Source organism: Phalacrocorax aristotelis, chromosome 21, assembly GCF_949628215.1.
Source record: "Phalacrocorax aristotelis chromosome 21, bGulAri2.1, whole genome shotgun sequence".
Taxonomy (NCBI): Eukaryota; Metazoa; Chordata; class Aves; order Suliformes; family Phalacrocoracidae; genus Phalacrocorax; species Phalacrocorax aristotelis.
The window spans coordinates 537,814-565,692 of record NC_134296.1 but is presented as its reverse complement, the minus strand read 5'-3'; the positions used below and the strand labels follow the sequence as shown (position 1 = coordinate 565,692).

Below are 27,879 nucleotides of genomic sequence, written 5' to 3'. Positions count from 1 at the left end.
GGCACCCCGCGAACTTCCGTGGTCCCTCCAGCAGCCGCCTGCGTCCCCAGCGTCGCCTGGGCGCTGACCCCGCATCCCAAAGGCGGCCCGGAGTGCGGCTCCCGCTCCCGGGGCAATGCCGGGCTCTGCAGCTCCCGCCGGGGCCGCGGGGCGGGAGCGGGGCAGCCGCCCCTTCCCGCTGCCGCCCGGCTGCCGGCGGCTCGGCTCGGCTGCGCTGGGCTCGGCTCGGCTCGGCTCGGCTCGGCTGCGCTGGGCTCGGCTCGGCTGCGCTGGGCTCGGCTCGGCTCGGCTCGGCAGGGCTCGGCTGCGCTCGGCAGGGCTCGGCTGGGCTCGGCTGCGCTCGGCAGGACTCGGCTCGGCTGCGCTCGCCTGGGCTGGGCTGTGCTCGGCTCGGCTCGGCTGGACTCGGCTGGGCTGTGCTCGGCTCGGCTCGGCTGGACTCGGCTGCGCTCGCCTGGGCTGGGCTGCGCTCGCCTGGGCTCGGCTCGGCTCGGCTCGGGGGAGAGCCCAGGCAGGGCCAGTTCCGGTACTGCCGCCCGCAGCGGCGTCCCTCTCCGCTCCCGCCCGCCACCGGCTGCCTCGCCCTGCCCCGGGCACTGAGGCCTTCGGCCAGTGCGTACGGGAGAGAGAGACCGTGGTGGGCCCAGAGAGGGACAGGCTGCCTGCGGCCGGCTGTCTGTCCGGCTCAGGCAGCCCCGAGGGACGGGCAGGCCAAGACCCTGCAGGAGCCGGGCAGCGAGGCAGGGAGGTGCCTGGGCTGGGGAAAGGGGAAGCGTTGGGGAGGTGAATGAACGCAGGTCAGTGCGTGCCAGGAGGTGTGAGGTGTTCGTAGGCGTGGTCGCTGCTGGAGAAGGGGCAGCACAGGCAGCATTTCCATCCCCGCTCTTCACGGCGATGGGAGAAGCCCACCCAGTGGGGCAGGCTCCATCGTGGGCTCGCTGCCTTTGGGCCCCTTCCTAAGGCCATGTCTTTGTGCAGTGACAAAGCAGGAGACGAGCATGAAGACTCACGAAGCATGCAAGGAAGACAAGGATGGATGTGAAAAGGTTTTGTGAGGAAGGAGTCTTTCCCTGCCGGGCAGGTAGGAACCTCTCCGTCAGGCAGACCGCTGCAGCGTGGTTTGTTACAGCCATGTTGGTTGGTGGCTGCCAGCACAGCCCTGTGCGAAATGGTGAGCGCAGCAAGGTGCTGAGCAGTTGCCAGCAGGTGCACGTGGGGGTGTGAGCAAAGGGCTGTGGAGGAGATCAGAGAGGCCTTGAGTGTCCTCTCCACGGGCCCCAGCCTGCACCAGGCTGCACACACACCTCGCACACCCTGCCCTCTTCCTCTGAGACTTTTCCAGGATGAGTCAAAGGGGGCCGATGTTTCTTCCCAGGCTCACCGTTAGATGGGCCCCACATCCTTGCTGTCCCTGGGACAGGTTCTCCTGCACAGGCAGCAGCAGAAATACAGCTCCCGGCTTTCACCAGGGTTTAGGGGGAAGAACAAGGACTAAATGAGAAAAGGGAACATGCTTAGGCCTGCCTCACATGGAGACAGGGCTGCAGCCCTCAGTGGGAATGATTTGACTTTGGTTTGCACAAAATGTGGCAGAGTGGTGTAGGAGGGGGCAGGTTACTTATTTAACCCCTTTACAATCAAAGGTCCCCTCCTCCAAAGTGCATCAAAACTGGAGCAGCTGCAGGAGTTGTTCTTCCATGCTACCTCCCTGCCAGCGCTGTGGCCCTCCTGGCCCTTGACACAGCCTGCTGCACAGCTGCAAAGTAATTTCCCTCCATGGTGGAATCACCCTGCAAAGCAAAGGAGAGGAAGCTTTGAGCAAGGCAGCTGGTGCAGTTGGGTAGAGCAGCTCCCTGGGATGCATGGGGTTGGCTGGGGCACAGCTGGTCAGTCACACAAGGCTGTAGCATCCCTGTAGGACGGGGATACTATTTGCTGTGCGATAGGACTATAAGTAATAAGATCGCTGCAATTATTTTGCTGGCTCAGTCCAGGAAACACCAGGAAAGCCCTTCCCGGTGCCTCAGTTTTCCCTGCTGCGAAGAGATGCTGATAACCTGCCTCTCGCCCTGCCTGCCTTCCAGCTCAGGACTGTTCATACCACTCATCCAGTTGGGCTTTCCCTAGCCCAGCCGGACTGGCCAGGACACAATCCAGCCTGGGCTTGTTGGGTTCCTGCATCCAAACCCTGCAAGCAAGACCGGGGAGGTGAGGCTGAGCAAGGGGTTGAGTGACCGGTGCCAGGCAAGGGTTTCCTCTGCCCCTCCAGAAGAGCAAGCTGGAGCACTTTTTGGACCTACCATGATTCTCTGGAGCTCTGAGGTTGGGGTCAAAGTGCCTGTCAGTGAGATGGACCCAGCCCCAGAGGCTCCACAGCCCCAGCATCACAGGGTCCAGGGCTCAGCTGAGCAGTTTGCACCAAATGAAGGTAAAATCCTGCAGAGAAAGGGGACTGATCAGTTTGTGCGTTAGCCACCTTTGGCCAGAATTGGGTTCTCCACCTCACCCCGATTCAGCCGGGCGCTGCACACATTGCCCCAGGCAGCCCATCTTGCAGTTTGGGTAAGGGAGGCTGGGGGAGCAGGGGAAAGAGCTGACCTGGGACAAGGCACTTTCCTTTCAGAGACCGTGTGCCCAGCACGAAGCCTGTTCCCACCCCCAGCCCCTGTCAGTGGCATGCGAAGCACTCGCCTGCCTCCCAATGTGCTGGGTAAAGAAGCAACAGCTGCAGGGGCCCTTTTGCTGCCTCAGGAGCTGTGACAGCACCCGGGAGCCAGGCTGGGATCTAAATTTAAACTCATGCTTTGTGTGTTTGTACATGCGAGTGCAGGCTCCAGCCCCAACTGCCCCATCGCCTCCCTCAGTGCGTGGAGGAGACGGGCTCTGCAAGAAGGGAGATCCAGAAGAGCTTCTGCTGGCTGGGACCCTGGGGAAGGGGGGCTCGGCCGTGGGGCAGGAGGGGGAGAAACACCATGGAGCCTACTTCTCCCCAGGATGATGTGAAGGAGAGGCAACAGAAGGACAAGTCCAAGAAGCCGGTACCGCCAGCAGCTCCCCGGCCAGCCAGGGCTCTGTTGTGCTTAACCCTGGAAAACCCACTGCGGAAGGCGTGCATCAGCATCGTGGAGTGGAAGTATCCTTCTGGCTGCGCGGGCTTGGCAGTGCCCGTGTGCGTGCCTGTGAGCAGGGGTGCTGGGGAGCGGGACCCTGTGGGATGCAGGCAGGAGAGCTGCCAGCCCAGTTCAGCACAGGCTGTCTAATTCGGTCTGTAAAAGGCAGCGAGGTGTTTTGGGGTGCCCCAGTGGGATGCATTGGCAATGACTGTGCAAACTGGGAGCATGAATAGGCTTATGGGGGAAGCTGGGGCCGACAAGTGGCTCAGGCCATGGGGACCTTCGGTGGAGTGGTGCGGGGGCAGGCAGGGGCAGCCTGGGTGACAAGGGCCTTGTAGGAGCGAACATGTTTTGCACTGGCAGGAGCTGTGCTGGGTAGAATACGGGAATGTCTGCTGGGAGGGCAGAGGGTTTGGCATGCGAGGAGGGGGCACAGTGCCCATCCCAGGGTGGGGATGGGGATGGGCAGAGGAGGGCCAGGCTGGGGGCGTGGGAGCTGAGCATGGAGCTGGGGACATCACGCTGCCCCAGGGCAGAGGTTTGGGGGTGTGTAGCAAGACCATAACGAGCTGCTTGGGATGATTCTGTGTGTGTGTCACCACTTGCCTGATCTCACAGCTGCTCCCTGCCCCGGGGGTGGGGGCTGGCTGGCACCCCCCGAATCCTGCTGGCACCATTGTCCTCTCGTCTCCCCTTTCCCATCCCTGCTGTCACAGGTGAAGGCTTTTGTGAGTGATACTGTTTAGAGGGACAGTATCTCTGTGCCTCTGGCTTAATTCAGGGATGGGTTTGGGTGGTTGCTCTTTGGTTAGGCATCTTTTCACTGGGGCGTTATAGCTCAGGAATTCCAAAATTTCATGTTTCTGCCACCCATCCATTAGATATTGCCTTGTTCACCTGTATTATATGGAAGGGAAGAGGATGGGAGATGAAATATTTCACTTTGGCTTCAGCAAAACATTTGGGCTCAAGGAAACACGGTGGAATTTGGGGATGTTTCCAGCAGATCCACCCCAACTTTTCTTATTTCAGTTGCTGAACTGATCTGCATGTTCCTGGCCTTGGCAGGATCATCCCAGCCCTGGCCAGGCTTTGCTCTTCTTGGAGGGGGCTTGGTTGCCTAAGGGCTGGGGGCCAGGCCCTGCCCTTAGGAAAGGCTGGCTGTGTTGCTGTACATGTAGTGCCATGGGGACACCAAACCCATGCCCCACGCTGCCAGAGAGGCCGTCTTTTTCAAAGCCCAGGGTGCCCGTTTGCAGGTGCTCAGGGCATGCTCTGGTGGTGCTGTGCTGGCCACGGATTTTGAGCTGCTGTTCCTTCACTGCAAAGGGGCTCTCTGTCCTTCAAGGTGAGGAAGAAGAGCTGTAATTGGGGAATTCTCCGTTTCTGCTCCTCTGCCATGAGGACTGGGTTGTTCTGCCAGGGAAGGGAACTGTGTCAGTGTCTTAAATAGGCACTGAGTACGGAAGAAGCTTATGCGTACACCCTAGTGGCAGGGGAAGAGCTGGAAATAGGACTTATATCTTCCAACATACTCAAACACATTCCTCCTCCTGGGCCAACGTGTGCCAGAGAGAGTGTGTAGCACAATGGGGGTCCTTCCCCCATCGGTGCCCTGGAAGGGGAGTGTGGAGGGGAGAGGTGGGTGTCCCACTAGGAAAGCTGCAGGTGGTTCTGACCTGTGCAGGACAAATGATCCAGGGCATTGGGTTTCTGCAGCGCTTCTCTTGTGCCTGGCTGTATTTATACTGCAATGCACCTGGCTGCCCTCGTTCAGGGATCAGGGTTTGCAAGGCATTGCAGGATCATTCCGGGTCCTGTGAGTTCTTATGGGCTTCAGGGCCAGGCAAGCTGCCAAGGGTAGATTAGCTGTGACCATTTTCTGTGGGATACCTGGCATCTGGGTTCAGTACGGCAGTACGCATTCCTGTTCCTTGGGCCCACCTCTGCTAGACAGCTTCTGCTGTCAGAGAACAAAGCTGGGCCACAGGAGTGGGACAGGGTCTTTTTGAGGCAGTTGGAGAGTAGGGAGCATCACTGCACTCAGTCTAGGGCGGGTGAAAGTCTGGTTGGCTTGAGGCAGAGGGGTTTTTATGCTGAAGTTCACTCACATTTCAAAAAACACGTTTGTCAGCACAAGGAAATCTGGGTACTTGTGAATTGCTGGGTATTGTGCTCAACAGCTAGCCCGGCAGGTTGGTGGTTGTTGGGACACGTCTAGCTGTGTGGTGACACCCAGGTATTCCAGGTTTATTTTGCAGCCAGGAGGACTTCAAGGCAGATGGGTGAGGAGTCTGGGGACCGTGGAGGACCACACAGCTGTAAGGTACTAAGGGCCTGATTCCTGCTGCAAGGGAGGCGCTGGGGCCCTTGGATGCTGTGTGACAGGAGGTTGCCGGAGAGAAAGAAGTGAGATTGCAGGGCAAGGAGCTGAGGAGGACGTTGAGGCTCTGGCTCAGTGGCAAGAGGCAGAGACACTGTGTCCAGTGACACTACATGCCTCTTTTTTTGGTTAGATCTGTCCCACTGCATTTCTACCTAATAACAGTGCCAGACTCGCAGAATTGCAAGCGGCAAGCTGATTCCAGCTCCAGTTACAAGGCAGGTCACACTTGAAGGAGGAGGAAATAAGTATGTGGCTGTTTTCCCAGAGCAGGGGGATGGGCAAAGGCTCTTCCCCTTCTGCACATCAGTGGCTAACGTGGCAGGACCTGAGCTGTGATTCCTGCTCCTCTTTCCACAGCTCTCTCCAACTTGCTCCGTGATGCTGAATGGTCCCTGCACCCTTCACCGTTGCAGCCACGTGGAAACTGGGATGAGTGCTGGCAACATTCATCTCTCACTGTCAGAGTAGGTAGGGAAGCCTCTAACCCCTGGGCTCTGCCCAATTACCTGGAACACAGAGGGGAACAGCTTTTCCAGCTGACTTTAGTTTTTAAAGTGGCGTCAGATTGATGGACAGAAGGGTCCAGAAAGGGCAAAATAACCTGTGGTGTGCACAGGACACAACTGACAGCACTCAGCCAGCTCAGCAGGCCAGTGTGGAAAGAATGCTCCCTAGGTGCCCCTTGTCCCACGATGCTGGATTGGACAGTGGCATGGCCACCACAGCCCAAGGCAGGCCTCAGCACAATTAGCTGGAAAGCTGAGCTAGTCAGTTGATTAACTGTGGCATAGGGGTGTCAATATGGTTGCAGGGCCTCTCTGCTGGGGTACTGAGTTTCGAGGGCTGTGCTGTAGTGGCAGCAGTCTGCATGGCTGTGCTGTCTGTCCCCACTGAGCGTGTTCCTGGGAGCTGTTCTCCTTTGGAAGGTCTACCCAAAGTGAGATGGGGATGCTGGGAAATCCTGTCTTGTACTGGAACCTCTGTACCTACTGGATGAGATTTACCAGTTTGCCCGTGATGGCAGGTTGGAATTTACAGCTGGGGATGGGGATGAAAGATCTCAAAACAGTTTATGGGGGTAGGCGCTGGCTGTGGTCGTAAGTGTGGATGTTGGCTGGTAGGACGATGGAGAGGGGAAGGGGCTGGTGGGGAGTGTGGCGAGTTGTCACTGCTGATTTACGCTGTAGGCGGGTCCGTCCCAGGGGACAGCCAGACCAACATTTTCATTTCCTCCACCTGCTTTTAGTTTCAGAGGCTTCCATGGATACAGGCAAGGCAAGTGGATCGGGGACAACTGAGACGTACTCATCAAGAAACATTATTGGGCAGAAAACTTTGAGATTAGCGTTATGACCAAAAATGTTTCTTGTAGGTTTTTGCATCATGCTGTACCCAGCTGTCTTCTGGCAGCCCGAGGCCACTAGATGAGTGGAGGAGACCCCCTTGCTTTGAGGTATGTGCCTAGCTGCGTGGTGCCGTGGCTAGGCACAAGCACTTTAGAGCTGCAGCAGGGCCTGGATGTGACCAGCATAGGGGCAGCAAAAGACGATGCTGTCGTCTTCTGACCAGATGTGTGGTGCACTCCCAGGGTACCACAGGGTGGCAGATTTGGACCACGCTGGGAGGAACAGAGAGTTCTGCCTCCAAGGTCCCAGAGCCAGAGTTTGAGCTCTTTTGGAGCTTCAGGAATGTGGTAGCTGAAGCTTGACCATGAGGTTTCAGTGGCCCAGCAGATCAGTGACAGCAGCAGGAGCCTGTGCTAGGGCCTTCAGGGGAAATATAAATTCACCGTATTTGTTCAAGAGATGTCACAGGCCCAAACAGCACAATTCCGCCTTCTAGGGAGTGAGATGGAGCTCAAGCTGAGCACTCCAGTTACTCCCAGCCCATGGCACTCCTGGGGACAGTCACAGGCGTGCTGCCTGCACTGGGGCACTGAGGCTGTAGGACACCCAGGGATGTTAGCAGCTGGATGTTCTGCTAGAGGAGACCCTGGCTGAGCTGTCTTGCTAGATACCTTCTAGTCAGGGAGACATGCCCACCTGAGATCCGCTGCTCAGCAGCGTCTCCCTCACGGATGCTGAGCACAGATGGAGCCAGGGGCAGCACATTCCAAAGGGTGATGCTTTGGTTAAGCGTCTACATTATGCAGGAGGGTCCTGACCCTTCAGGATGATTCGCTGAAGGATGATCAGGGGGAAACAATCAGCTCTCCCATGCCCTTGTTATTGCTCCACTGCAGCCTTTTAATTTGTGCCCCTGCCCCATATGTGCTGTGCCAAAGCTTCCCCTCTCCAGCAGACATGCCCTGAGCATCCAGGCCCTGCATCTCATCCTGGCCCATTCCCCCCTTCCCCGGCCACCCAAGAAATGGGCAGCAACTGAGGATGCGCAGAGGGTGAAGGCTGACTGCTCGCTCTGGTTCTCTGCCCCAGTGAGAGGTTGTTCCCCCATAGCCAGTGGGGTTTCCCCGCACATACCCATGCACGGCTGTACCTGCTTTTTTGTTCTTGCCTTCGCTCCTTAACACTTTCTCTCAGACCCTTCGAGATCATCATCCTCCTGACCATCTTTGCCAACTGTGTTGCACTGGCCATCTACCTGCCAATGCCTGAGGACGACACCAACGTTGCCAACTCCAGCCTGGTAAGGCACAGCCCTTCCCGCTCTCCTGCTGACCCTCGTGACTGGACAGCCAGGTGCTCGGCTTTGAGGGCTCTGCGGAGCTGGGCCCTCTGTGGTGGGGGTGCAAGAGGGTAATACCTGTAGTGGGGGGATCTGGTGCTGCCCTGGGGATGCAGTCAGATGTCGTTGGTCCACTGAGAGATGCTGCAAAGGCAGAGGCACGCAGGGTGGCGGAGAGACCGCTGCAAAATGGGTTTTCAGAAGGGCTGAAACCACCCCTAGGTTGAGATCAAAGGCAGCAGATTAGTGTGTGAAGTACACAGGAAGGAGGAACTGATGCCAAAAAAAGAACAAATTCCGTCAATTTTTTTATCATGACACTTCCAAAAGGAAACGTCCTGTTCCAGAAAGGCTGGAATGTTTTGTTTCAGCATTTTTGGAATAACATTTTCTGACCTTTCATTTCAAAACTGTATTTTAATTTTGGTACTTTTTATTTAAGAGGGGGATAAAACCCATCTCTGTTAAGCAGAGACTTTGCTCCTTTCCAATCAGTTATTCCTTTTTTTTTTTTTTTCCCCCCAGTCACTCCATTTTGCCTGGAATAAGGCATTTTGATAGGAGCTAAATCGATAGTTTGCACTATTTTTAGTTTGCCACCCTTTTCCCCTCTTCAGATCCCCCTTGCGGTTCAGTCCACATCGCTTTCCATTGAGAGTCTGAGTTTGGTGACTGAATCAAAGCATCTAAATATGCCCTTTTTAAAAGAAATGTTCTCTTCTGCTAACTTCAGGACTCCTCAGCGTCGGGTTGGGGTGTGTTGTGTGCAGGTATTGCTGGCAACTTGTGACTTAAAAAAGCACCTCTCTGGTTTTTACCTGTTCGTTAGAGACTCTGCAGAGGAAAATATTAAAGCAGTCAAAGAATCTGAGATACAGAATACAAAGTAAGCTTTTACTTGTGCAATTTTTAGTTCCTTGAAATGCTTTTGTCTCTGTCCTCCTCAACAGGCTTTTAGTGGCACTGAAGATAGCGTTTACTTGTAATTTCCTTGGGAAAAGAAGAAAAGGGGTCATATTGGCAATGTGTTATTACATCTTTTAAAAATAAGTCCAAGGTAGGCCCACAGAGGAGGAGAATTAGAAAAACCCATGGAGAGTTAATTCTTGGGGTGCTTGTTCAGCCTCCCAGTGTGCTGCAAGCTTGGGGCAGAGTTACGCTCAAGACACTGATTTTTGTTTCTTCCCTGCCCAAGGGGGCACAATAGGATTTGAAAGGTGCAGTTATCTCAGCTGAGAGATCAAAGAGAAAGCGAAACTGGGGCAGGTTGAGCGTGGAAAGCAGGAGGTGGGGGCAGCAGGGATTGGGGGCTTCCCGCTGGAAGGGGTTTGGGGATTTGGCTGAGAGCAGGACACCTGCAAGGGCAGAGCTGGAGAAAGGCCAGCAGCATGTGGCAGTGTGGCTCGATCGGGGGGGACAACCTGGCAGCAATGCACCTCGCAGTGCTCCGGCGCAGGCACTGATGCTGCTCAGGAAGGACCAACAGCCTTCCCCATTAATGGGAGGCAGGCAGGCAGGTAGTAATGTCCTCTACAAATGAGATGTCATCTGTTTGTATTTACTGTATGTTAGATTACTTATGCTATATCCTATTGGGGGATTTTTCAGCCTGTTGCCATGCCAACAGCTCTCTGTATCGGGAGCCTGGCAGCCCCAGGCCTCTCTTTCATCCATGCTCTGCATGTCCCTTTGTCATCATGTTCTGGCAGCTTTGTAGGAGCAGTCCCAGCTAGGAGCTGAGCCAGACCCGTACCATCTTGCGTATCAGGCCGTGCTCTCTACGGGACCCGCAGGTAGTGCAACAAAGGCTTGTTGGAGGTGTTTTCCTGCAGCAGAGAGATGCTGCAATGCATTAATTCTGTCCCTGTCACTTTTTAAACTCCCTCTCTTCATTGCCCAGTCTGCTTCAGAGAGGATTTTGTTTATCTAAGACCTTGAAATTGTTGAGGAGGCAAAATGTATGAGGGGAGCTGAGTCAGAGCAGCAAGGACATTGCCCCACATTATTTGTGGAGGCAGGATCTAGGCTCAGCCTAGAGAGCTCACTGCTAATGGATGTGCAGGAGCCTGACCAGCCCGAGTTCCCTTCAGAGAAGCCTCCTGCATCCCAGGCACTTGATGCAGTGAAAGCCACCCTGCTCTAATGCTGGGGGTCTCCAGTGAGGAGAGGCTTGGGAAGGGAGGATCTCCTGTGAGGCCTCTGCTGCCACTTTCTTCCCGCAAGGTTGGAAAACCTGGAAAGCAGCCAGGCTTCTGACTGTGTCTTTCCAGGACCACCCAGTGAAGATTTGCAGACAGCATTTACACTAGATTTAGAATTAGTCTCATGAAAGCTTTGTTAACCAGAACTCATTCTGGGAGGTGACAAAAGTGTATTTAATAACCTGTAAATCTTCTACGAATCCATTTCACTTTATCCTGGAAAAAATACAGTTGTTTAGTTTCAACATCTTTCATTCCTATTCTTTTTAGATTAGAGTTCTTCTAATCCAGAAGATTTTTTTGTAATGCTGTTTTTGTCTAATTTTGTCTAATTCTAATGAAATCAAAATACTGTCTTTGATGCTGATGAAATGATTTTGACTTTCCAACTCAATCAAAAATTCAAAGTGTTTATTTTCACTTTGACTTGAGTTTTCAAAATTGTCGGTGAGCTCCAAAACACGCTGTCCTTCATTAGAGGCCTTGCCCCAGGAGCAGGCAAGTTCAGAAATGTGTTTAGCAAGGCAGGTTACTCAAAGGGATTCACCCAAGAAAGTACAGATGTCTGCACGTGAGCTGGCTGCCTGGACTCCATTTACGGTCAACGGAGAAATAAAGGCAAATTTAGAGTAGGGTTTGTCTTGTAGGGCAGTTGGTCTGCTCCTGCAGTTCTGATGGGTGGCGGCTGACATGCTGCACGCACTAACGTACCTGCTTTTCCCCACCAATGGGACCCAAGGGCTCAGAGGGAGGCCACCCTTTCAGAGCATCCAAAAGCAGCTGGGCTGAGTCCCGTGTGCTTTGTAAAACTATCAGGTAGAGCATGGGGCCTGGTGAGTGGGGGACGGAGCTGGAGCTCAAGCTGTACAGAAGACACTTTTAATAACACAGGTGACGGCCTATGTGTAGGCAGTCTGCTAGTATCACAGATAATGGCTCTATGTTTAAGTAGAACAGATGTTTCATATAGAGGAATATGCTTCCAAAAATCCTGCCATTTTGGGTTGCATTGGGTTGTACCTCAGCCACAGGGGTCAGTGACCTGAACACAGCTCCAGGCACAATTCGGTTACAGGAATATGGGTGTCTGATGCTGTTGCAGGTGTCCCAGACCTCCATCTGTGGCTCTGGAGGCCTGTGACTTGCTTGTGGGTCCTGTGTAACGTCATCTGCTCCAGGATTGTCTCATGTAGCCCAGGGAATCTCCAGTAGCACTGAAAACAGCTGTGTTCAGGCAGCTGACCTGTGTCTAGCAGTCCTTGAGCAGAGATTGCTGATCCAGTGCTGGTTTTGAAGCGTGAGTACCTGCAGTTGGGTGTCCCCTGAGGCTGGCATGGGTCACTCACTGCAGGAAAGGCCTCTGCATGGGGTTTTCCTAGAGCCTTGGGTCACCCTTGATCTCCTGGGGTCCTCTAATAGCTGTGAGAATAGACCACACGCCCGCACATCTCCACGCACAGACTCGGTGCATGGGACTTCAGAAACTGCAGTTGCTTTTACCCAGCATCTTGAGAGAGGCACATAAAGATGCAGCTGTACAAGTGTCCCCTGCCTCAATCCTCCCCTTTGCTCTGGGCTGGGGCTGCTGTCAAGGACCGGCACCCTGCCCAGCTTGTGACTTGGCTGGCCTAGCAGCCTCCATGGCTCAACCTGGGGTTTTGGGTAGGCAGCTAAGCCAGGCCCCTCTGATGTCCCTCTTGCTGTCCCGTCCTGGCCCTACTCACGGGCACTCGGCCACCCCAGCAGCCTTTTCACATACAGACCTGCCATCACAAGGTTGCCTTCTTTCAGGCTCCTCCCCCGTGTACAGAGCTGGCGAGAGGATTTCACCTCCCCTTTGCACAGATCCCAGCTGTGACTTTTGCTGCACGTTACCGATACACAGCTCTCACCCTCCAGTTTGGCCAGCAGAGCTGACCACTTGTCCTGAATGCCAGTAAAAAATACAGCAGCTTCCAAAGCCTGCCCCGTCAAGCAGGATGCCCCGTGGTCTCCAGCTCTGCAGCAAGGCTTCCTCTGAAGGGACCTTGCTGACCATCTGCTCCCAGCCCTGGAGAAGGGCGGAACAGCGGCAGCTCCCCTGGATTTCTTTTCCTCTAGTTGGGTTCTCTACACCCTGGGTCTGACAGGCAGCAGCTGAGCCCCTGTCTGTGCTGTCTCCAAATCATTCTCCTGTCCATGGTTTTGCTGGCTGAGGTGGCAGCATCCAGCAAAGCCTTTTCAAACTGAGCAGATCTAGGGCATCTAGTCCAGGGACAACCCTCAGGAATGCCACCAATGAGTCCCACAGACACCCGACCAGCCGTGGTGCAGCTGGTGTGCGGGGAAGGGACATGGAGCAATGAGGAGCTCTGGACAGTGAGTGAGGGAGACGCAATGGGGAACAACTCGTAGGGCCTGGCTCCTCCATGCTTGCAGAGCTGCTGGAATGGTTTATTGCTTTTTCGGTCCCTATCTCTGCGGCCCTGGGGTTTGTCAAGCCCAGGTCTGTCACGTGTTTATGGGAAAGAAGGAGCTGTGGCTGGGGGCTATGGCAAGAAAATCACAGCATCACAGAGTAGCTGAGGGTGGAGAGGCCTCTGGAGATCATCTAGTCCAATCCCTTGCTCTAAAAACTTTTTGCAGACGATTCAAAAACTCTGCCAAATTCTTTCCTGCACCTCTTGCCATCCCAAGCACTCCCCACGCTCTGACAGAGGCCACTGTGAGAAACAGAAGTGTTTCTCTCAGTGTCTCTTCCCGGACATGCAGGGTACCAGGGGTTCCCACCATGTACTCAAAGGAGCCTTCCTCTGCTCCAGCCCTCATTTTTATCTTGATTTCCAAAGGAAGGGGAGCCTATGAGATTGCTGTAACTGTGTTCCCATGCATTCATTAACTGTCCTGTCCCCTTTTTCTTCTCAGATCTGCAGGGCTTGTCTCACTACATTCAGGGGAATGGAAGAAAGGCACAGCTACTCTCTTCTGCAAAGCATGGTTGCTGCAAGGGTGTTTTGTGTTTAAAAAGCCCTTATGAAAGACTTCAGCAGCACAGCTACGTGCCCTGCATGTACTGGTGCAGGCAGTCCACGCACGCATCCTGGTCAACCCACTGGTGCACGTACAAAGACCATTTCTACTGGGGAGGGTGGTCAAACACTGGCACAGGTTGTCCAGGCTGGGTGTGGGATCTTTGGAGTCATTCAAAACCTGCAAGGACTAATTTCTGAGCAACCCGTTACAAGCTGGCCCTGCTTTGAGCAGCGAGGGCTTAGACTAGGTGATCTCCAGACATCCTGGCCAGCCTCAAACCTGTGATCTGTGACAACTGTCTCAGCCAGAGCAAGGGCCACCCTGCAGCCTGGCAGCAGAGGTGATGGGGGCTGGGGCTGCAGGGCAAAGCGGAGCAAGGGCCTGGCTGGGACTGAGAGGCTCAGGGGGAGGTGCAGGGGCTGATGGTGCAGGAGCAGGAACAGGGGGCACGGAGGAGGGCAGGAGGCTGGGGACAGTTTGGAGGGGTCAGGGAGGAATGTGACTGCTGGGAGTCCTGCTCCACACGGATGTCTCTGCAGGGAAGCAGAGGTAGCTATCTGGATTTGTTACGGTCACACTGTCCCCTCACCATCTATCCCCCACTTTGACCAGCCAGGTGCCAAGCCCTGCCCCCCCGTTCCCTGGGAGGAGACACCAGGGACAAGGGGCTGGTGCCCATTCTGGAGAGCCCTGCGTGGCCGTAGGGGCCGGGAGCCGACATTGCTGAGCAGGCTGGAGCTGTGTCATGTTGCACTGCATCGGCGTGGTGCACGCTGTTATTCCTGCTGCTCTGTGGCTCATTCGGCAGCCGCAGGTCGGGTTACTCTGTGTCCCCTAACATGGTTGAAGCATGTGTGTGTGTAGCAGCCTGGTGTGTTATAAAGACCTCTGTCTTTTTATAGTGGCTTTTTGAAGGCTGGGCTCTTCATACACCCAATCCCAGCTCTGCCAGGCAGCCCAGCCACCCTCTCCTAAGCAGCCTCCTGCCATGGGCCAGGTTTGAAACCTGCTGCTCACTGACTGCGCATGGTGGGCAAACACCATTGGAGCCGGCCAAAGCACTCACCTGGTCTGGGCTTCTGAAAGGGACCTCCAGGGAACAGCAAGTCACCTTTTGATTCTGGGCAAGTGCTTTTTAGAGGGGCATCCCTGCCAGTCAGAGACCCTGGAGCCTGACTCTGTCCTGTTGGATGAAGCAGGGCAAGGGATTAGCTTTTGCAATGCTGGGGTTCCAGATTGGATCCTGACCCTCACCAGCCTGGGCCTTGGCAGCTGCAGAGCTGCTGTAGCTTGCAGTGGGCTCCCCATTTCTCCTCCATTTGCAGCAGGGAAGATCCCCCACCACACCACTGGCTGCTGGTGCAACTCTGCAGTCCCTCCATACCTGAAATAATCCTCACGATAGTTGTATCTGTATGTCTGGGATTCCAAGGACAGGCTTTTGGGGACAGACTAGGGGGGATCTGTCACTGATAAGACAGGAAGGTGAGTGGCATCGAGTTGCCTTAGGTAAAACCTTGAAGACAGAACCCTGATAACACCAGTAAACACAATGCTTAGGTCTCTGCTCTTACCATTGCTGCCCTCAGATCCAACAAGGAACTGGCACTTGTATGGGTGACAGACATACAGGGAGACTTGGCACAGCCACTGCTGCTGAACACGGTAATTGAGCAAGCAATGCTTCTGTCTGAGCCCTGGCCCTGGTTGCTTGAGGGACCCTGGGAGGAAGGTATGCTTGCAGCACTGCAGCCTTCCCCAGTTTGGCCTCAGAGAGACGTTTCTGCCTTTCTGGGTGCAATTCCTTGCAGAGCCCAAGCAGGGATGCTCTTTGCCCGTCATGGGGTGCAGATGGAGGAGAGGGGCCATGGAAGACCAGAAATATAAATACCCCAATCCATCTGGGTGCCTTGGAGGGATTTTAATCCCAGTCTGGAACAGGGTGTCAGCAGCAAGGGCAGTGATCACAGTGACAGGCAGAACCAGGTGGGCTCTTGGATGTGCTCTGGAGAAAGATGAGCTATTCTGGGCCATGTGGCTGCAGGGCTGTGCCAAGCCCTTGCAGTGGGGTGCCAGGTCCCACCTGGGAGTGGGCACAACACCTCTGCCTAGCAGAGACCCCAGGCCAGCTTCTAGCAGCTCACTCTGCCAGGCGGACATATGGCATTAGGCAGAAGGTCTTGAGCCCAAAGCCTCACTTCCCTGGGAGCCCAGGGCAGAGGGAAGCCACAGTGCAGCTGGCTTCCCCCATGGTGACTCTGTGGTGTCTCCAGAACAAACCCAGCAAGCCTCAGCTGGAGAGGATGAGGAGGAGGCATCAGTGCTGCCTGCGGGAGGAAGGCTATGGGAGTATGGGAGGGTGGGGCAGCAGGCAGGAGAGCCAGAGATGTGCAGTGCCCTGGGCCAGGCACTTTTGGGCGCTGGGTTGGGAAGTGAGTGGTGGCTTTGCTGGTGTAGTTTGTAAGAGCAGGTTCCGTAGCCCAGGGATGTGGTCCTGGCAGCGTGCCATTGAAGGGACGCAGGGGATCACGCCGCGGGCCAGAGGGTGGCATGTGGTGGCTCAGCATGCCACCCCTTCCTGCCCAGGGTAGCCTTAGCGCTGCCCGATGCGTGTGGGAGATCACAGATGGGTTGGCAGTAGGGGCCGAACCCATAGACACACGGGGGGGCAGCCGTGCATGGTGGTGATGCCAAGGGAGGTGACAGTCTGCTCTAACGGAGCATCCTCTCCTGCTTGCCTTTCCAATCCCCAGGAGAAGATCGAATACGCCTTCCTGATCTTCTTTGCCATTGAGGCAATGCTCAAGATAATTGCCTACGGGTTTCTTTTCCACACGGATGCCTATCTCCAAAACGGCTGGAACGTGCTCGACTTCTCCATCGTGTCCCTGGGGTAATGCAAGGAGGGGAAGCTGCTGGTGCCCAGCTTGTGCCAAGGCCTGGTCCACAGCCTATCAGCTACATTGATTTTTCTAGTGACTGCAGTGGGTTTGGGGGCAACCTGCGGTCTCAGTTCATGCCCTGCTCCCACGGGCCCCTTTTTCATGCCCTGATATCCCCGGGGATCCTCCCTCACTCCTGTTTCTTCCTGTCTGACTCCTTAACGCCTTTCAGGTCTCCTTGCCCTGGAGAATGGGAGTGCCATGGAGTCATCTGGGGTTTGGCACACGGGGAGAGGGTCCACTGGGCACGAGGGGTGGGAGGGCCCCCCGCTGGTCAGCGGTGAGTGCGCAGAGGGGTGCCCAGCCACGAGTGCGCCCAGGAGTTGGACTTAGCAAGAGCTGTTCCCTGGGTCAGGCTGAGCGTGGCTGGCAGAGTCCTGTCCCTCTCTTCCCTGCCTGCAGAGCACTGACTCCTTAGCACAGGTTTCTTGGTCTCCATCCTCACGCCCTTCTCTTTCTCCCTGTCCTTCCTTCTGCTTCTCCCCCTTTCTTCCCTGCTCTGTGCCCCGGCTCTTTCAGGCTTATCACCATGACCTTGGAGCAGGTCAATGCGAAGCAGGGAGGGACTTCAGGGGGAAAAGGCGGCTTTGACGTGAAGGCCCTGCGAGCGTTTCGTGTGCTGAGACCCCTGCGCCTGGTGTCCGGAGTGCCGAGTGGGTGCTGGGCACCCTGCCACCATGAAGAGCTGGCGGGTGGATTGAACCCCTGTGCCTGGCCAGGGTGGGGGGCCACGGGGCAGGTTTCTTGTTGCTGCTGGGTCAAGCCCAGCCACAGGGTGGGCGTGGAGGAGCCACAGGTTCTTGCTCATCCCCACAGCTTGCAACTGTCAGCACTGGGGATCTGCAGGTCAGCGCAAATGTAGCTCCCTCCATGGGTCAGTGTCAGCACCTGTGGGTGGCCAGGGTGAAAGGGGCTGGGACCTCGCTCTGGTTTCTCAGGGCAGGGATCTCCTTCTCCCAGAGCTCAGGATGAGAGCACCAGAACAAATGGAGGGGCGTGAAGCAGCCTCCAGCACTGCCTGGTGCGTGGCTCTGCTGAGGCCTTCCACATGCTCTATGGTGGGTAGAGAAAGGGACTTTTGCTTCAGCGATTTCATTCCCAACCAACCTGTGCCCCTCTTCCCTTGGCACGGGGCATTTCAGAGGCTGCTTGTCAGAGGGGCTGACAGGAACGCAAGGTGCACCCAAAGCTGTTTATGAAGTGGTTGACCTCCTCTCCCTTCTCCTCGGTGCAGGCCTTCAGGTCGTCCTGAACTCCATCATCAAGGCCATGGTGCCCCTGCTCCACATCGCCCTGCTGGTCCTCTTCATGATCATCATCTATGCCATAGTTGGGCAAGAGCTCTTCAAGGGCAAGATGCACAAGACCTGCTACTATCTCGGGACAGGTGGGGCTGTGGCGGGGGGCTGATACGGCAGAGATGTCTCTGTGTGGCTGCTGTGGGGACCACAGAGGTTCTGCGGGTGGCAGGAAGTCTGGTCTTGCCAGCGTCAGGCCTGGGAGTGTGGCAGGCCTGAAGGATGTTTGGTACAGCACACAGCTTGGTGATGTACGTGGTGTGAGGAGGTGGTGAAAGGAAAAGCCCCTTTTGGAAAGCTTCTGCAGGAGGCTGGGAAGTGCTGGAACCTGCTCTACTTGGCCTGACCTGCTGCTCACACCACGGCTTTCCCCCTCAGATGTGATTGCCACGGTGGTGTCAGAGAAGCCAGCCCCATGCACCAGCTCTGGCCACGGGCGACACTGCACCATCAATGGCACTGAATGCCGAAGCGGCTGGCCGGGGCCCAACGACGGCATTACTCACTTCGACAACTTCGGCTTTGCCATGCTGACTGTCTATCAGCGCATCACCATGGAGGGCTGGACCGAAGTCCTCTACTGGGTAGGCTCCAGCAGCTTCGGCTTGGTGCCCAGCTCGCAGAGGTCACTGCTGGTCCTGCCTCAGAGAATCATAAAATGATAGAATCATTAAGGTTGGAAAAGACCTCTGAGATCATCTAGTCCAACCCCAAACCCAACACCCCCAGGCCTCCTAAACCATGTCCCCAAGCGTCACTTCTACACGTTTTTTTGAACCCCCCCCAGGGACGGTGACTCCCCCACCTCTCTGGGCAGCCTGTGCCAATGCCTGACCGCTCTTGCAGTGAAGACATTTTCCCTCATAGCCAATCTAAACCCCTCTAAAGGGCGAGGAATTCCCTCCAGGACACAGGTCCCCATAGCAGGGCCAGGCCTCCCAGCCAGTGAAAGACATCCTGCCCCCACCAAGCTTCATGCGGTGATGCACATCCCATAGTGCACCAGGCACCTCTTCTGCATCTTTGCAGGCACTGCTCAAGCTGTCCTTGCTCTCCAGGTAGACAGGAGGGTGCTCCAGCTCCCACCTTTGTGAAGGGGTACAGGCCGAGCACAACAACGGCTGGCTGGTGGGTGCTTCGGCAAAACCCCATGTTTTGCAGTCCTTGGGAGACTGTCTTGCTGAGGCTTAGGCATGGGGCTGATGTTTATATCTGCCCCAAAATGCTTGGGTCTCGCTTTACCTCCACAAAAACCTGATGCAAAGTCATAAGGCGGCAGAGCTCAGAGTCAGGTTTAGCTGCTACCATCCCAAGCACTCATTTTAGGGGGGGGCAAAGCTCCCAGAGGCTGTTGAGGGAGCCCTAAGGGGAGACAGACAGCAGGCACTGTGTTCAGGATGCTTCATCTGCCTCTCTCCTTGCCAGGTGAATGATGCCATTGGGAATGAATGGCCCTGGATCTACTTCGTCAGCCTTATCTTGCTTGGCTCCTTCTTCGTCCTCAACCTGGTGCTGGGGGTGCTCAGTGGGTAAGTGCCGCCCCGTCCTTTCTCTTTGCCGGCAGATCAGTGAGCGTTATCAGAGCGTGGACATTGGCTGGTTTTAATTATACAAGAAGGAAGCCTGGAAAAGTTTCTGTTCCTTTTCCTCTGCTGTTCCTCTCCCCTGCTTTTGCATGCTTAGAAACCCTGAGCCTTGAGTTACTTTTTGTGCTAGTGTCCATGACTCTCTGAGGTTTTAGCTCAACGCCTAACACAGAAATCTTTTCCCTGTAGCACAAGCAGCGGTCAGCAAACACAGCCATGGAGCACGATATTAGGTGTTTGTAGTGTGGTCTGCCAGCACTCACAGCAAAAGAAGCTGAGCAGGGAGCTCAAAGCAGCAGTCTTTACACCATGGCTGTGGGTCGAGACACTCATTCTCACGGGTACCCACAGCACTGCTGTCCTCTTGTGAGCACACATGATTTCCTCATGGCCAACCTAAGGAAACCACCTTTGTTAGGAATGCAGGGGATCCAAGAGAATTTTAGTTACTCTAATTAATGCTTCAACAGTCTTATCCAAGTACCACAATGAGCTATCATCAGTCTGGTTACAATGATCCTGACACTTCTGTGCCAAATGACTCAGTCGGTGCTAGTTCCCATAGTAGTACAGTTAAAGCTGCCACGTGCAAAATCCCTGGTGCCACGCTCAGCCTACTATGCATTGCTGTGGTGGGGTGCCAGCATCCTGGTTTTGTTGCTGGGAAGCGTGCGTTGTTCTGGTGAGTGAGGGTAGCTTTTCTCCTCAGTTCTGTGTAGGCTCAGGGTGGTTTTTATATGTTTCAGTCCTGTGCGTGTGAAGTGGCTCACACTCATCGTCTCTGTTGGTTCACAGGGTTAGTTATACCCTGTATTACTTGGATTTGTTAGCCGCCTTCTGTGGCGAGAACCATACACCTGCACAAGGTTAAACCAAACTGGGTATTAATATAACTAGAACAAGCTCAAAACCGCAAGACAGATCACAGGCACCCGACCCTTGCATGAAGTTGGCTATAACAGCAGGACTGTAGTCATCTGATCGTAGAGTGAGTTGCAGGCACAGCAAAAGTTTCTGAAATATTTTTGCAAATATAGCTAAAATATGCTTGAGGTAAGGAAAATCCAGACAAGGCCTGACAATTCCTGAGGCTTAGTATGTCTAATTATTGTTATAATGCCTGAGACCTATTACTAACACATGGCAACGCCAGACCGGCTGGGCAGCAGATCTACAGTCCAGCCAGGTACCAGGAGAGAAAAGAAATTCATTAAAAAAGACTGAGAAGAGTGGGACCCCCTGCACTGGCAGACCTGTCTTTTCCATGTTACCGTGAGAAGAGTGTCCTGTTCGCTTGCCATGTGATGAGCTCACCTGCCCCACAGGGAGAGCTGGAGAGGATGGGGCAGCCTTCTGCCCCGCAGATGGGTGAGACCCCACTTGCCCTGATCCTTAGCAGGGCTAGAGAACTCCCACAGCCTCCAACTTCTGGTGTTAGTTGGCCTGTCCAACCACAGCACCCTGCAGCAAGGAGCACCCAGTGAGCAGCCAGTGGTGGGGAAGAAACCCTGCCTGCCATCAGGCATCGGGGGATGGTCCCCATGGTCTTGCGTCACAGAACAGGGCCAAGAAAGAAGAAATTCACTGGAGCAATCTAGTGGTAGCACTGAGTGATAAGGTATTTCAGGCTTTTATCTTTCTACAAGGACTGGCCTGGCACAGGGCTGTGGTACCTGACCCCTGCGCCGTCCCCCTCCTGAGTCTCACTCTGCTGCTTGCCTTGTCCCAGCGAGTTCACCAAAGAGCGTGAGAAGGCCAAGTCACGGGGCACGTTTCAGAAGCTGAGGGAGAAGCAGCAGCTGGAGGAGGATCTGAAGGGCTACATGGACTGGATCACCCACGCGGAGGTCATGGACAGTGACCGGACCAGGGGAGAAGGTACCAGCTCTGCTTGGTCAAAGACCCTTAGTATCAGGGTTGGGTTCCTAACACTGAGCATCCTAGAGAGGCAGGGTGGAGACCTTTGGAGAAGTCACAAAGACTTCTTTTGCTTGAAAACCTATGAAACAAAAAGCTTTGACTTCTGCAGAACAGCTACCTTCCTCTTTTTTTTTTTTCTTTCCTGAATCATTTTATTGACTCTCACCCAAACTAGCTGTAACTTGGCCCTCATGCTAAATCTCCACCTCAACCACTGTCTTTAAAATTTGCAGACTGCTAGCAAGGCCTAGGACTCCTTTGGCAAAATACATTTGAAATGGCCGTGAGAATCCATGAGGAACGTGCACTTTTGTGTGTAGGGGCAGAGTGCAGGGTTACTAGCTCGCACACTGACAGATGCATGAATTTCTTGCCATTGTTTGACCGTTTTGAGGGATGAGAAGTGGCTCAGGGAGGGAGGCGAATATGCAAGCGTCTAGCCAAAGGCTCAGCAAGGCCTGGGATGCTCTGCCACTGAGCCGCTGTATGTGCTAGGCCACCCTGCCCAGTGAAATAACTTTTGATGCCTCAAGCTGAGCCGATACATGTGTGCAAAGAGCCTTGGGAAACAGTGGAAAGACAAAACGCCTCTTCCACACCTGTGAGCAGTGCTCTTACAAACCTCCTGCGGTTCAGCATTTGCTCAGGTCACAACTGACCCCAGTTTTCTCCGTGCTGGGAGTGCCTTGCGCTGGGGGAGCCTACGTGCACACCGCTGTCTGTTCGGGCTGCCTCTCTGGGTTGCTGCTGCTCTTGCTGCAGGGCAGGTGTTCCTGGTGCCTCCTACTTGGTTTGCACCTGACACTTAAAACCTTCTGCCCAGCCTCTCACTGCTGTCTCCCTGGAGTGGCATTTCTTGATTCCATCTCTGATGGGGAAGCTCTTCACGATGTGCTCCAGGGAGAGGTTCCCTCCCACATGTTCCTCCCAAGGGCTCCAAGGAAAGCCCAGGATCTTGTCCCCTCCATAGGTACGATGCCATCGGATGAAGGAGGGTCAGAGACGGAGAGCTTGTATGAAATTGAAGGCATGGACAAGTGGACTCTCTACTTGTGAGTACGTACTGGCTGAACCATCTGCTGCTCTGCACGTGGGCTTGCCCAGTCTCTCACTTGCTGTCCTGGCTGGGCCAGGCTTTCTTGTCAGCCACTGGTTTCTGGGGGAGAGCCAGGGGCTGTGTGCTGAGGAGGAGGTGCAAACATTGCGGGCAGCAAACAGGGAATTTTGCTCTGGTGCTGGCAAAAAGCCACGTCAAGGTGAACAACCCCTTCACTTTGGGACGAGGCTCCGAGCATCCTCTCGTGGCCCACGCAGCATGTCTTGTGCTTTAGGAGCTGGGCCTGTAGCAGCCAGCCAGAGGTGACTGTAGGCCAAAAAGGAGCCAGGAGGTGTTTGTGAACAGCAACGCCTGAGTGAATGCACCAAGTGGCAGGGGCAGGGTTACGTTCCTCAGCCCTTTCCAGGAAAGGCCCCTGGAGCAGGGAGCAGGGAGCAGGGAGCAGGGGTGGCTTTGCTCTGCAGTCTGCAGGCACAGCCCTGGGCCGGGCAGGACCCACTGGCTGGCTCTGCTGACCCTTTGGCCATCTCTCCAGCCGTCAGTGGAGGCGTTGGAACCGAATGTTTCGTAGGAAGTGCAGGGACGTGGTGAAGTCCAAGTTCTTCTACTGGCTTGTCATCCTGCTGGTGGCCCTGAACACCCTCTCCATCACTTCTGAGCACCACTTCCAGCCAGAATGGCTGACACGGGTGCAAGGTGAGCAAAGAGGCTGAGGGAGCAGGAGGGCCCGGGACACCTTGCTGCCCTGGAGACATGCGTGAACGCTTACTGTGCGTGCGCAGCCACACAGACATGGTGCCGGAGCTGTTAGACGCATGCAGGCTTGCTCATGCACACAAACACAGCCTGCACACAAGTGTGTGTACACTATCCCCACTGCACTGTCACACAGCTGCACACTGAACGTGTGGTGCATACAGTTTTTGTTATTATGTACATAGTACGTGTGTATAATAATAAATCATATTTATTATTATATATAAAAATAATAATGATGATAATAATATAAGCACAGCATATAGATTCTTAGGCACATGGGTGAGCACGGTGAACACAGGTAGAGTGTGTACATTCACACCTGAACGTGCATAGTACACACAAACGCACATTGCCTGCACTCACGCAGTACAGTCACATGTATTTATGCGTGCAGCCACACTACCCGCAGACACACGGAGTACAGCTATGCACGGTATACATGCACGCACTGCATAGAGTCACACGCACAGTACAGCCGCACTCTCACACGTGCAAGCACACAGTTGCACATCACCCTTCTCCTCATCTTCCTCTCCTGTGATGCTCCCTGAAAAACAGCATTTGCTGCAGCGGCAGCTCAGTGCTCGGTGGTGGGCGGAGAAGGGAGGTGAGCAGCACTGCCCTCCTTCCCCTCCTGCTGTGCCGTGCTGAGATTAAGAGGTCCATGCTCTGATGGACTGGATCTCCCACCCCAGACAATGCCAGCTGGGTGCTGCTAGCACTCTTTGTGGCTGAGATGCTGCTGAAGATGTACGCACTGGGCCTGCGCCAGTACTTCATGTCGCTCTTCAACCGCTTCGACTGCTTTGTGGTGTGCGCGGGGATCTTGGAGGCCATCCTGGTGGAGCTTGGCAGCCTGTCACCCCTGGGCATCTCCGTGCTGCATTGCATCCGTCTCCTCCGCATCTTCAAGATCACCAGGTTGGGGACGGAGCTCTGTGGGTACTGGGGGCTTGCGGTCCCTAGGCATCACTGGCCTTGTCCCTGGGGAGGGCTGCAGCGTGAGCAGAGCTGGTTTCTCCTGGATGGAGAAACAAGGCCAAGCTGGGGATTTCTGTCTCCAGGACATGGTGTGGGAGTGGTAAGGAGGACAGAGCAGGGCTTGCTGGAAGTCTCCTGGGGACCCTCTCTTGCTCTGGGTTCCGGGGTGTTGTAAACGGAGGTGCTGTGGGCCAGTACTCCTGGTTTCTCTTTCTGGCACCAACCTGCTGTGTGCTCATGCCCCTTCCCCATCCTGCCTGCTGGTGCCGCGTGCAGGCAGCAGGATGTCTTGCCTGTCACACCACTCCTGGATCTTCATTTCTACCTCCTGGGGCCTGCCTGGAGCAGTCCAAGTGCCCAGCCTGTGAGCGGTGCTGGTTCAGAGCCCCCGTTGCTGGGTTGTTGGCACATTCCCCTGGACCAGACAGTCTGTTCCCTGCACCTACCTACCCCTACCTGATCCTGCCCACAGCCTTCACCCTCCTTCACCTCCCACACACTCCTGACTTTCTTCTCCCCAGGTATTGGACGTCCCTGAGCAACCTGGTGGCCTCCCTGCTCAACTCAGTCCGCTCCATTGCCTCGCTGCTCCTCCTCCTCTTCCTCTTCATCATTGTCTTTGCACTGCTGGGCATGCAGCTTTTTGGGGGCAAGTTTGACTTTGAGGACATGGAAGTGCAGTGCAGCACGTTCGACAACTTCCCCCAGGCCCTCATCAGTGTGTTCCAGGTATGGGGCTGTGGGAAGTGCAGCAGGGGGCTGGGGGACGGCGTGCGGGGAGTCTCGCCTGCGCTGTGGGTCTCCTGGCACGAGCTGGGGCTCAGGGGGATGTGGGGCTGTGAGAGGTGATATGGCTTTGAGGCAGGAGCAGGTAAGTGCAACTGGGGTCACGAGCACTAGTGCAGGTGCAGGGCTGGAGCAGGGAGGTGGGGTTTGGCCAGGGGGCTCTAGGGGCCGTGAGGGTTTGGGGCTGGAGCCGCGAGGGCAGGATTGAGCTGTGGGGTTCTGCCGTGCTCTGCTGCAGGGGCTCTTGAGTCCCTGTTTGTGCTCTGCTCACAGATCCTGACTGGAGAGGACCGGAATTCAATCATGTACGATGGGATCATGGCCTATGGGGGCCCATCCTTTCCTGGCATGCTGGTCTGCATCTACTTTATCATCCTCTTTGTTTGTGGGAACTGTATCCTCTGCCTGCGAAGCCAGGCCCAGGCTCCCTGTACCCAGCCCCATAGCATCAGCTAAACGGGGCTATGCAGGGGGGAAAGGGGAGCTTCCTTAAGCTTTTCAGTGCTTGCCTTAAGCTTTTCAGTCCTGAACAGCAGGGGATCATACCACAGGCTTCAGGGCTGGCACTGGTAGTGGCTGAGGTCTGGGGTCTGGAGGAAAGCACCCCACGGGGCAGGTCTGGATGACTGGCAGGCATAGATTCAGCCATCGGTCAATGCAGTAACAGGACTGAGCTGGAGGGACTGAGCTAAGGCAGAGAGAGGGCGGCCAGCCCAGAGCTCAGTACTTGCAAGGATGGGTGCAGGGTTAGGGATCACCAGCCAGGGTTCTCTCAAGGGCTCAACTGCAGGAAGGTTTCTCAGGGCACCCTGGAGACCATGGGCAGCTCTGGCCACATCCTCCAAACATGAACCGAGTTAATGCCCTTACTGCTGTCCCTCCAGATATCCTCCTCAATGTCTTCCTGGCCATTGCAGTTGATAACCTGGCTGAGGCCGAGAGCCTGACCTTAGCCCAGAAGGCCAAAGCAGAGGAACGCAAGCGGCGGAAGATGTCCAGGTGAGTGCTGTCGTCCCTGGCAGCGGGAGCTCCCAGATCAGGTGCTTTGGTGCAAGGGCACAGAACGGCATTACCCGTGACCCTGCCCAGAGTTCAGTTCCTGCTCTCCCCTCCTCTCCATTCAGAGGTTACCCAGAGAAATCTGAAGATGACAAGCAGATGCTGGCAAAGAAGCTTGAGCAGAAAATGAAGGGAGAAGGGATTCCCACAACAGCCAAGGTCAGTGCTGGTGGGGCTGAGCCTTGGGGAGCTCCTGGTGGGGGACCAGGCTCCTCCTCCCCCCATCCAGAACTGACAAAGGCCTGGAGCCAGCCTGCGTCTGGACTCTTCTGGGCCAGAATCGCTCCTCACTGTAGCATCCTCTGGTGATGGGGGTTCTCTGGGCCCAGGCAGGACATGTTGCCTGGTGAAAAAGGTCCATTGCTGGGGATTCTCTTCCTCTGATTCATTTCCTTGGCCACAGCCAGTTGTCAGTTGTCAGTGGTTGAGACGGGCACTGGTGCACACCAGTGTGGAGGGGAGCAGAGCAGGTCAGCAGCACCCCATACCTCCGTTACGTCCACACCAGCAGCCCCTGAATGCAAAACCCTCTGTACAGCTGTGCTGACTGTGTGCTGAGCTGCCTCTTATAAGCATCTGGCCAGCAGCTACTTCCCTGTTCATTTTCCAGAGATGCCCATGGGAACTCACCCAGGAGTCACCCCATGTCTTATTCCACCCATGGTATAGGTGCCTGGCCCCAGGTTCTTGGCCAGCACACATTCCCCTGTCCCATCCTCTCGGTATTGCTCTTTGCTCAGATTGCAGCATCCCTGAGGTGTTTCCCCTCACCCTGCCAGGACTCCATGTGCTGGGTGCTGTACAGGGCAAATGCAGAGACGCTGCTTGCCCACATGACGGAATTCCAAGATGACAGGGTCTGGCCAACGTGCAACATTTGGCAGCAATACTGGCACAGGCGGTTGCATGTCCTCCTCTCTGTCTCTCCCTTGTTTCAGTTGAAAGTGGACGAATTTGAATCCAATGTCAATGAGATCAAAGACCCCTACCCTTCTGCAGACTTCCCAGGTAAGATGTGTCCGTGTCAGGGAAAGCTGGGGAGGCACTAGGGAGGGACGGTTCCAGCACCCTGGCTGTGTGAGGAGCAAAGGATGTGGTGACCCTCTGCCTGCCTCGGGGTACTGAGGTCCTTCTGGCACAGATGCCAAATAAGGATCACAGGATCAGAGGATTGTCCATAAGGTCACATTCCCTCTCTGTCTCTGGGGGATTCTTTCCTTTTGCCTCCTCGTGGCCACCCTGCAGGTGATGATGAGGAAGATGAGCCTGAAATCCCCCTGAGTCCTCGGCCACGTCCACTCGCAGAACTACAGCTGAAAGAGAAGGCCGTGCCCATGCCTGAAGCCAGCTCCTTCTTCATCTTCAGCCCAACCAATAAGTAGGCACTGACCCTTCTCCCTGCCTTGTGGAGCCAGGCCTGGCCCAGGTACTTCTGGCACCGACCCTTCCCAGTGGGGTCCTGCTGGTGTGTAACAGCTGGCTCTGAAGGGAGCCAGCTCACTGGGAAAGGTCTTCTCTGTGGAAGGGCTGGCACAGACATCCCCTCATGCCTTGGGCCTTCCTGTCCTCAAGGTTTAGCCATAACCCTCTTCCAGGCTACCGTGGCCCTCTGGCCCCTCACAGCATCTCATGCCGTTTCTGTCCCTGGCAGGTTTCAGATGCTGTGCCACAGAATTGTCAATGCCACCTGGTTCACCAACTTCATTCTGCTCTTCATTCTGCTCAGCAGCATCTCGCTGGCAGCTGAGGATCCCATCCGGGCCGAGTCCTTCCGCAACCAGGTGCCCAAGTAGCTGTGAAGGGTTGGGATGGGTGGGGGAGACCTCATGGAGACACCCAGCTCCCAGGTAGGCAGAGATCCGCTTGCCAGATGTCTTGCCTAGGCAGGTAGCTGTGATTTCACGCCTGCCTCTGCGAGGGCAATACACTCTGGGAGGAGAGCCTGGTTCTGTTGTCCGTTCAGGGCACAGCTGGGACAAGTTTTTACTCCTCCATGTCTCAGTTTACTTCTGGGTGAAGAGATCCACCTGACAGGGAGTGTGAGATTACCTTGGTTCAAGGCTTACTGGGGATAGGGATGTCTCCAGTCTGGAC

The 27,879-nt window shown here is 55.3% G+C and overlaps 1 protein-coding gene across 1 annotated transcript in view; it reads left to right on the top strand.

The window, feature by feature from the left end:
* The first annotated feature begins 2,639 nt into the window (after positions 1 to 2,639).
* The window catches only part of LOC142067375 (voltage-dependent L-type calcium channel subunit alpha-1S-like), a 61,360-nt gene continuing 36,120 nt past the window's right edge, over positions 2,640 to 27,879 (top strand). Inside the window, exons 1-18 of the mRNA XM_075115951.1 lie at positions 2,640 to 3,133; positions 8,040 to 8,145; positions 16,151 to 16,290; positions 16,859 to 16,992; positions 17,574 to 17,726; positions 18,016 to 18,221; positions 19,063 to 19,166; positions 20,953 to 21,253; positions 22,114 to 22,199; positions 22,736 to 22,896; positions 23,655 to 23,880; positions 24,462 to 24,669; positions 25,000 to 25,120; positions 25,611 to 25,725; positions 25,851 to 25,944; positions 26,724 to 26,793; positions 27,031 to 27,163; positions 27,437 to 27,566. Of these exons, the coding sequence (XP_074972052.1) occupies positions 2,973 to 3,133; positions 8,040 to 8,145; positions 16,151 to 16,290; positions 16,859 to 16,992; positions 17,574 to 17,726; positions 18,016 to 18,221; positions 19,063 to 19,166; positions 20,953 to 21,253; positions 22,114 to 22,199; positions 22,736 to 22,896; positions 23,655 to 23,880; positions 24,462 to 24,669; positions 25,000 to 25,120; positions 25,611 to 25,725; positions 25,851 to 25,944; positions 26,724 to 26,793; positions 27,031 to 27,163; positions 27,437 to 27,566 (2,649 nt within the window). The 5' untranslated portion in view covers positions 2,640 to 2,972. The remainder of the gene's footprint in view (positions 3,134 to 8,039; positions 8,146 to 16,150; positions 16,291 to 16,858; positions 16,993 to 17,573; positions 17,727 to 18,015; positions 18,222 to 19,062; positions 19,167 to 20,952; positions 21,254 to 22,113; positions 22,200 to 22,735; positions 22,897 to 23,654; positions 23,881 to 24,461; positions 24,670 to 24,999; positions 25,121 to 25,610; positions 25,726 to 25,850; positions 25,945 to 26,723; positions 26,794 to 27,030; positions 27,164 to 27,436; positions 27,567 to 27,879) is intronic.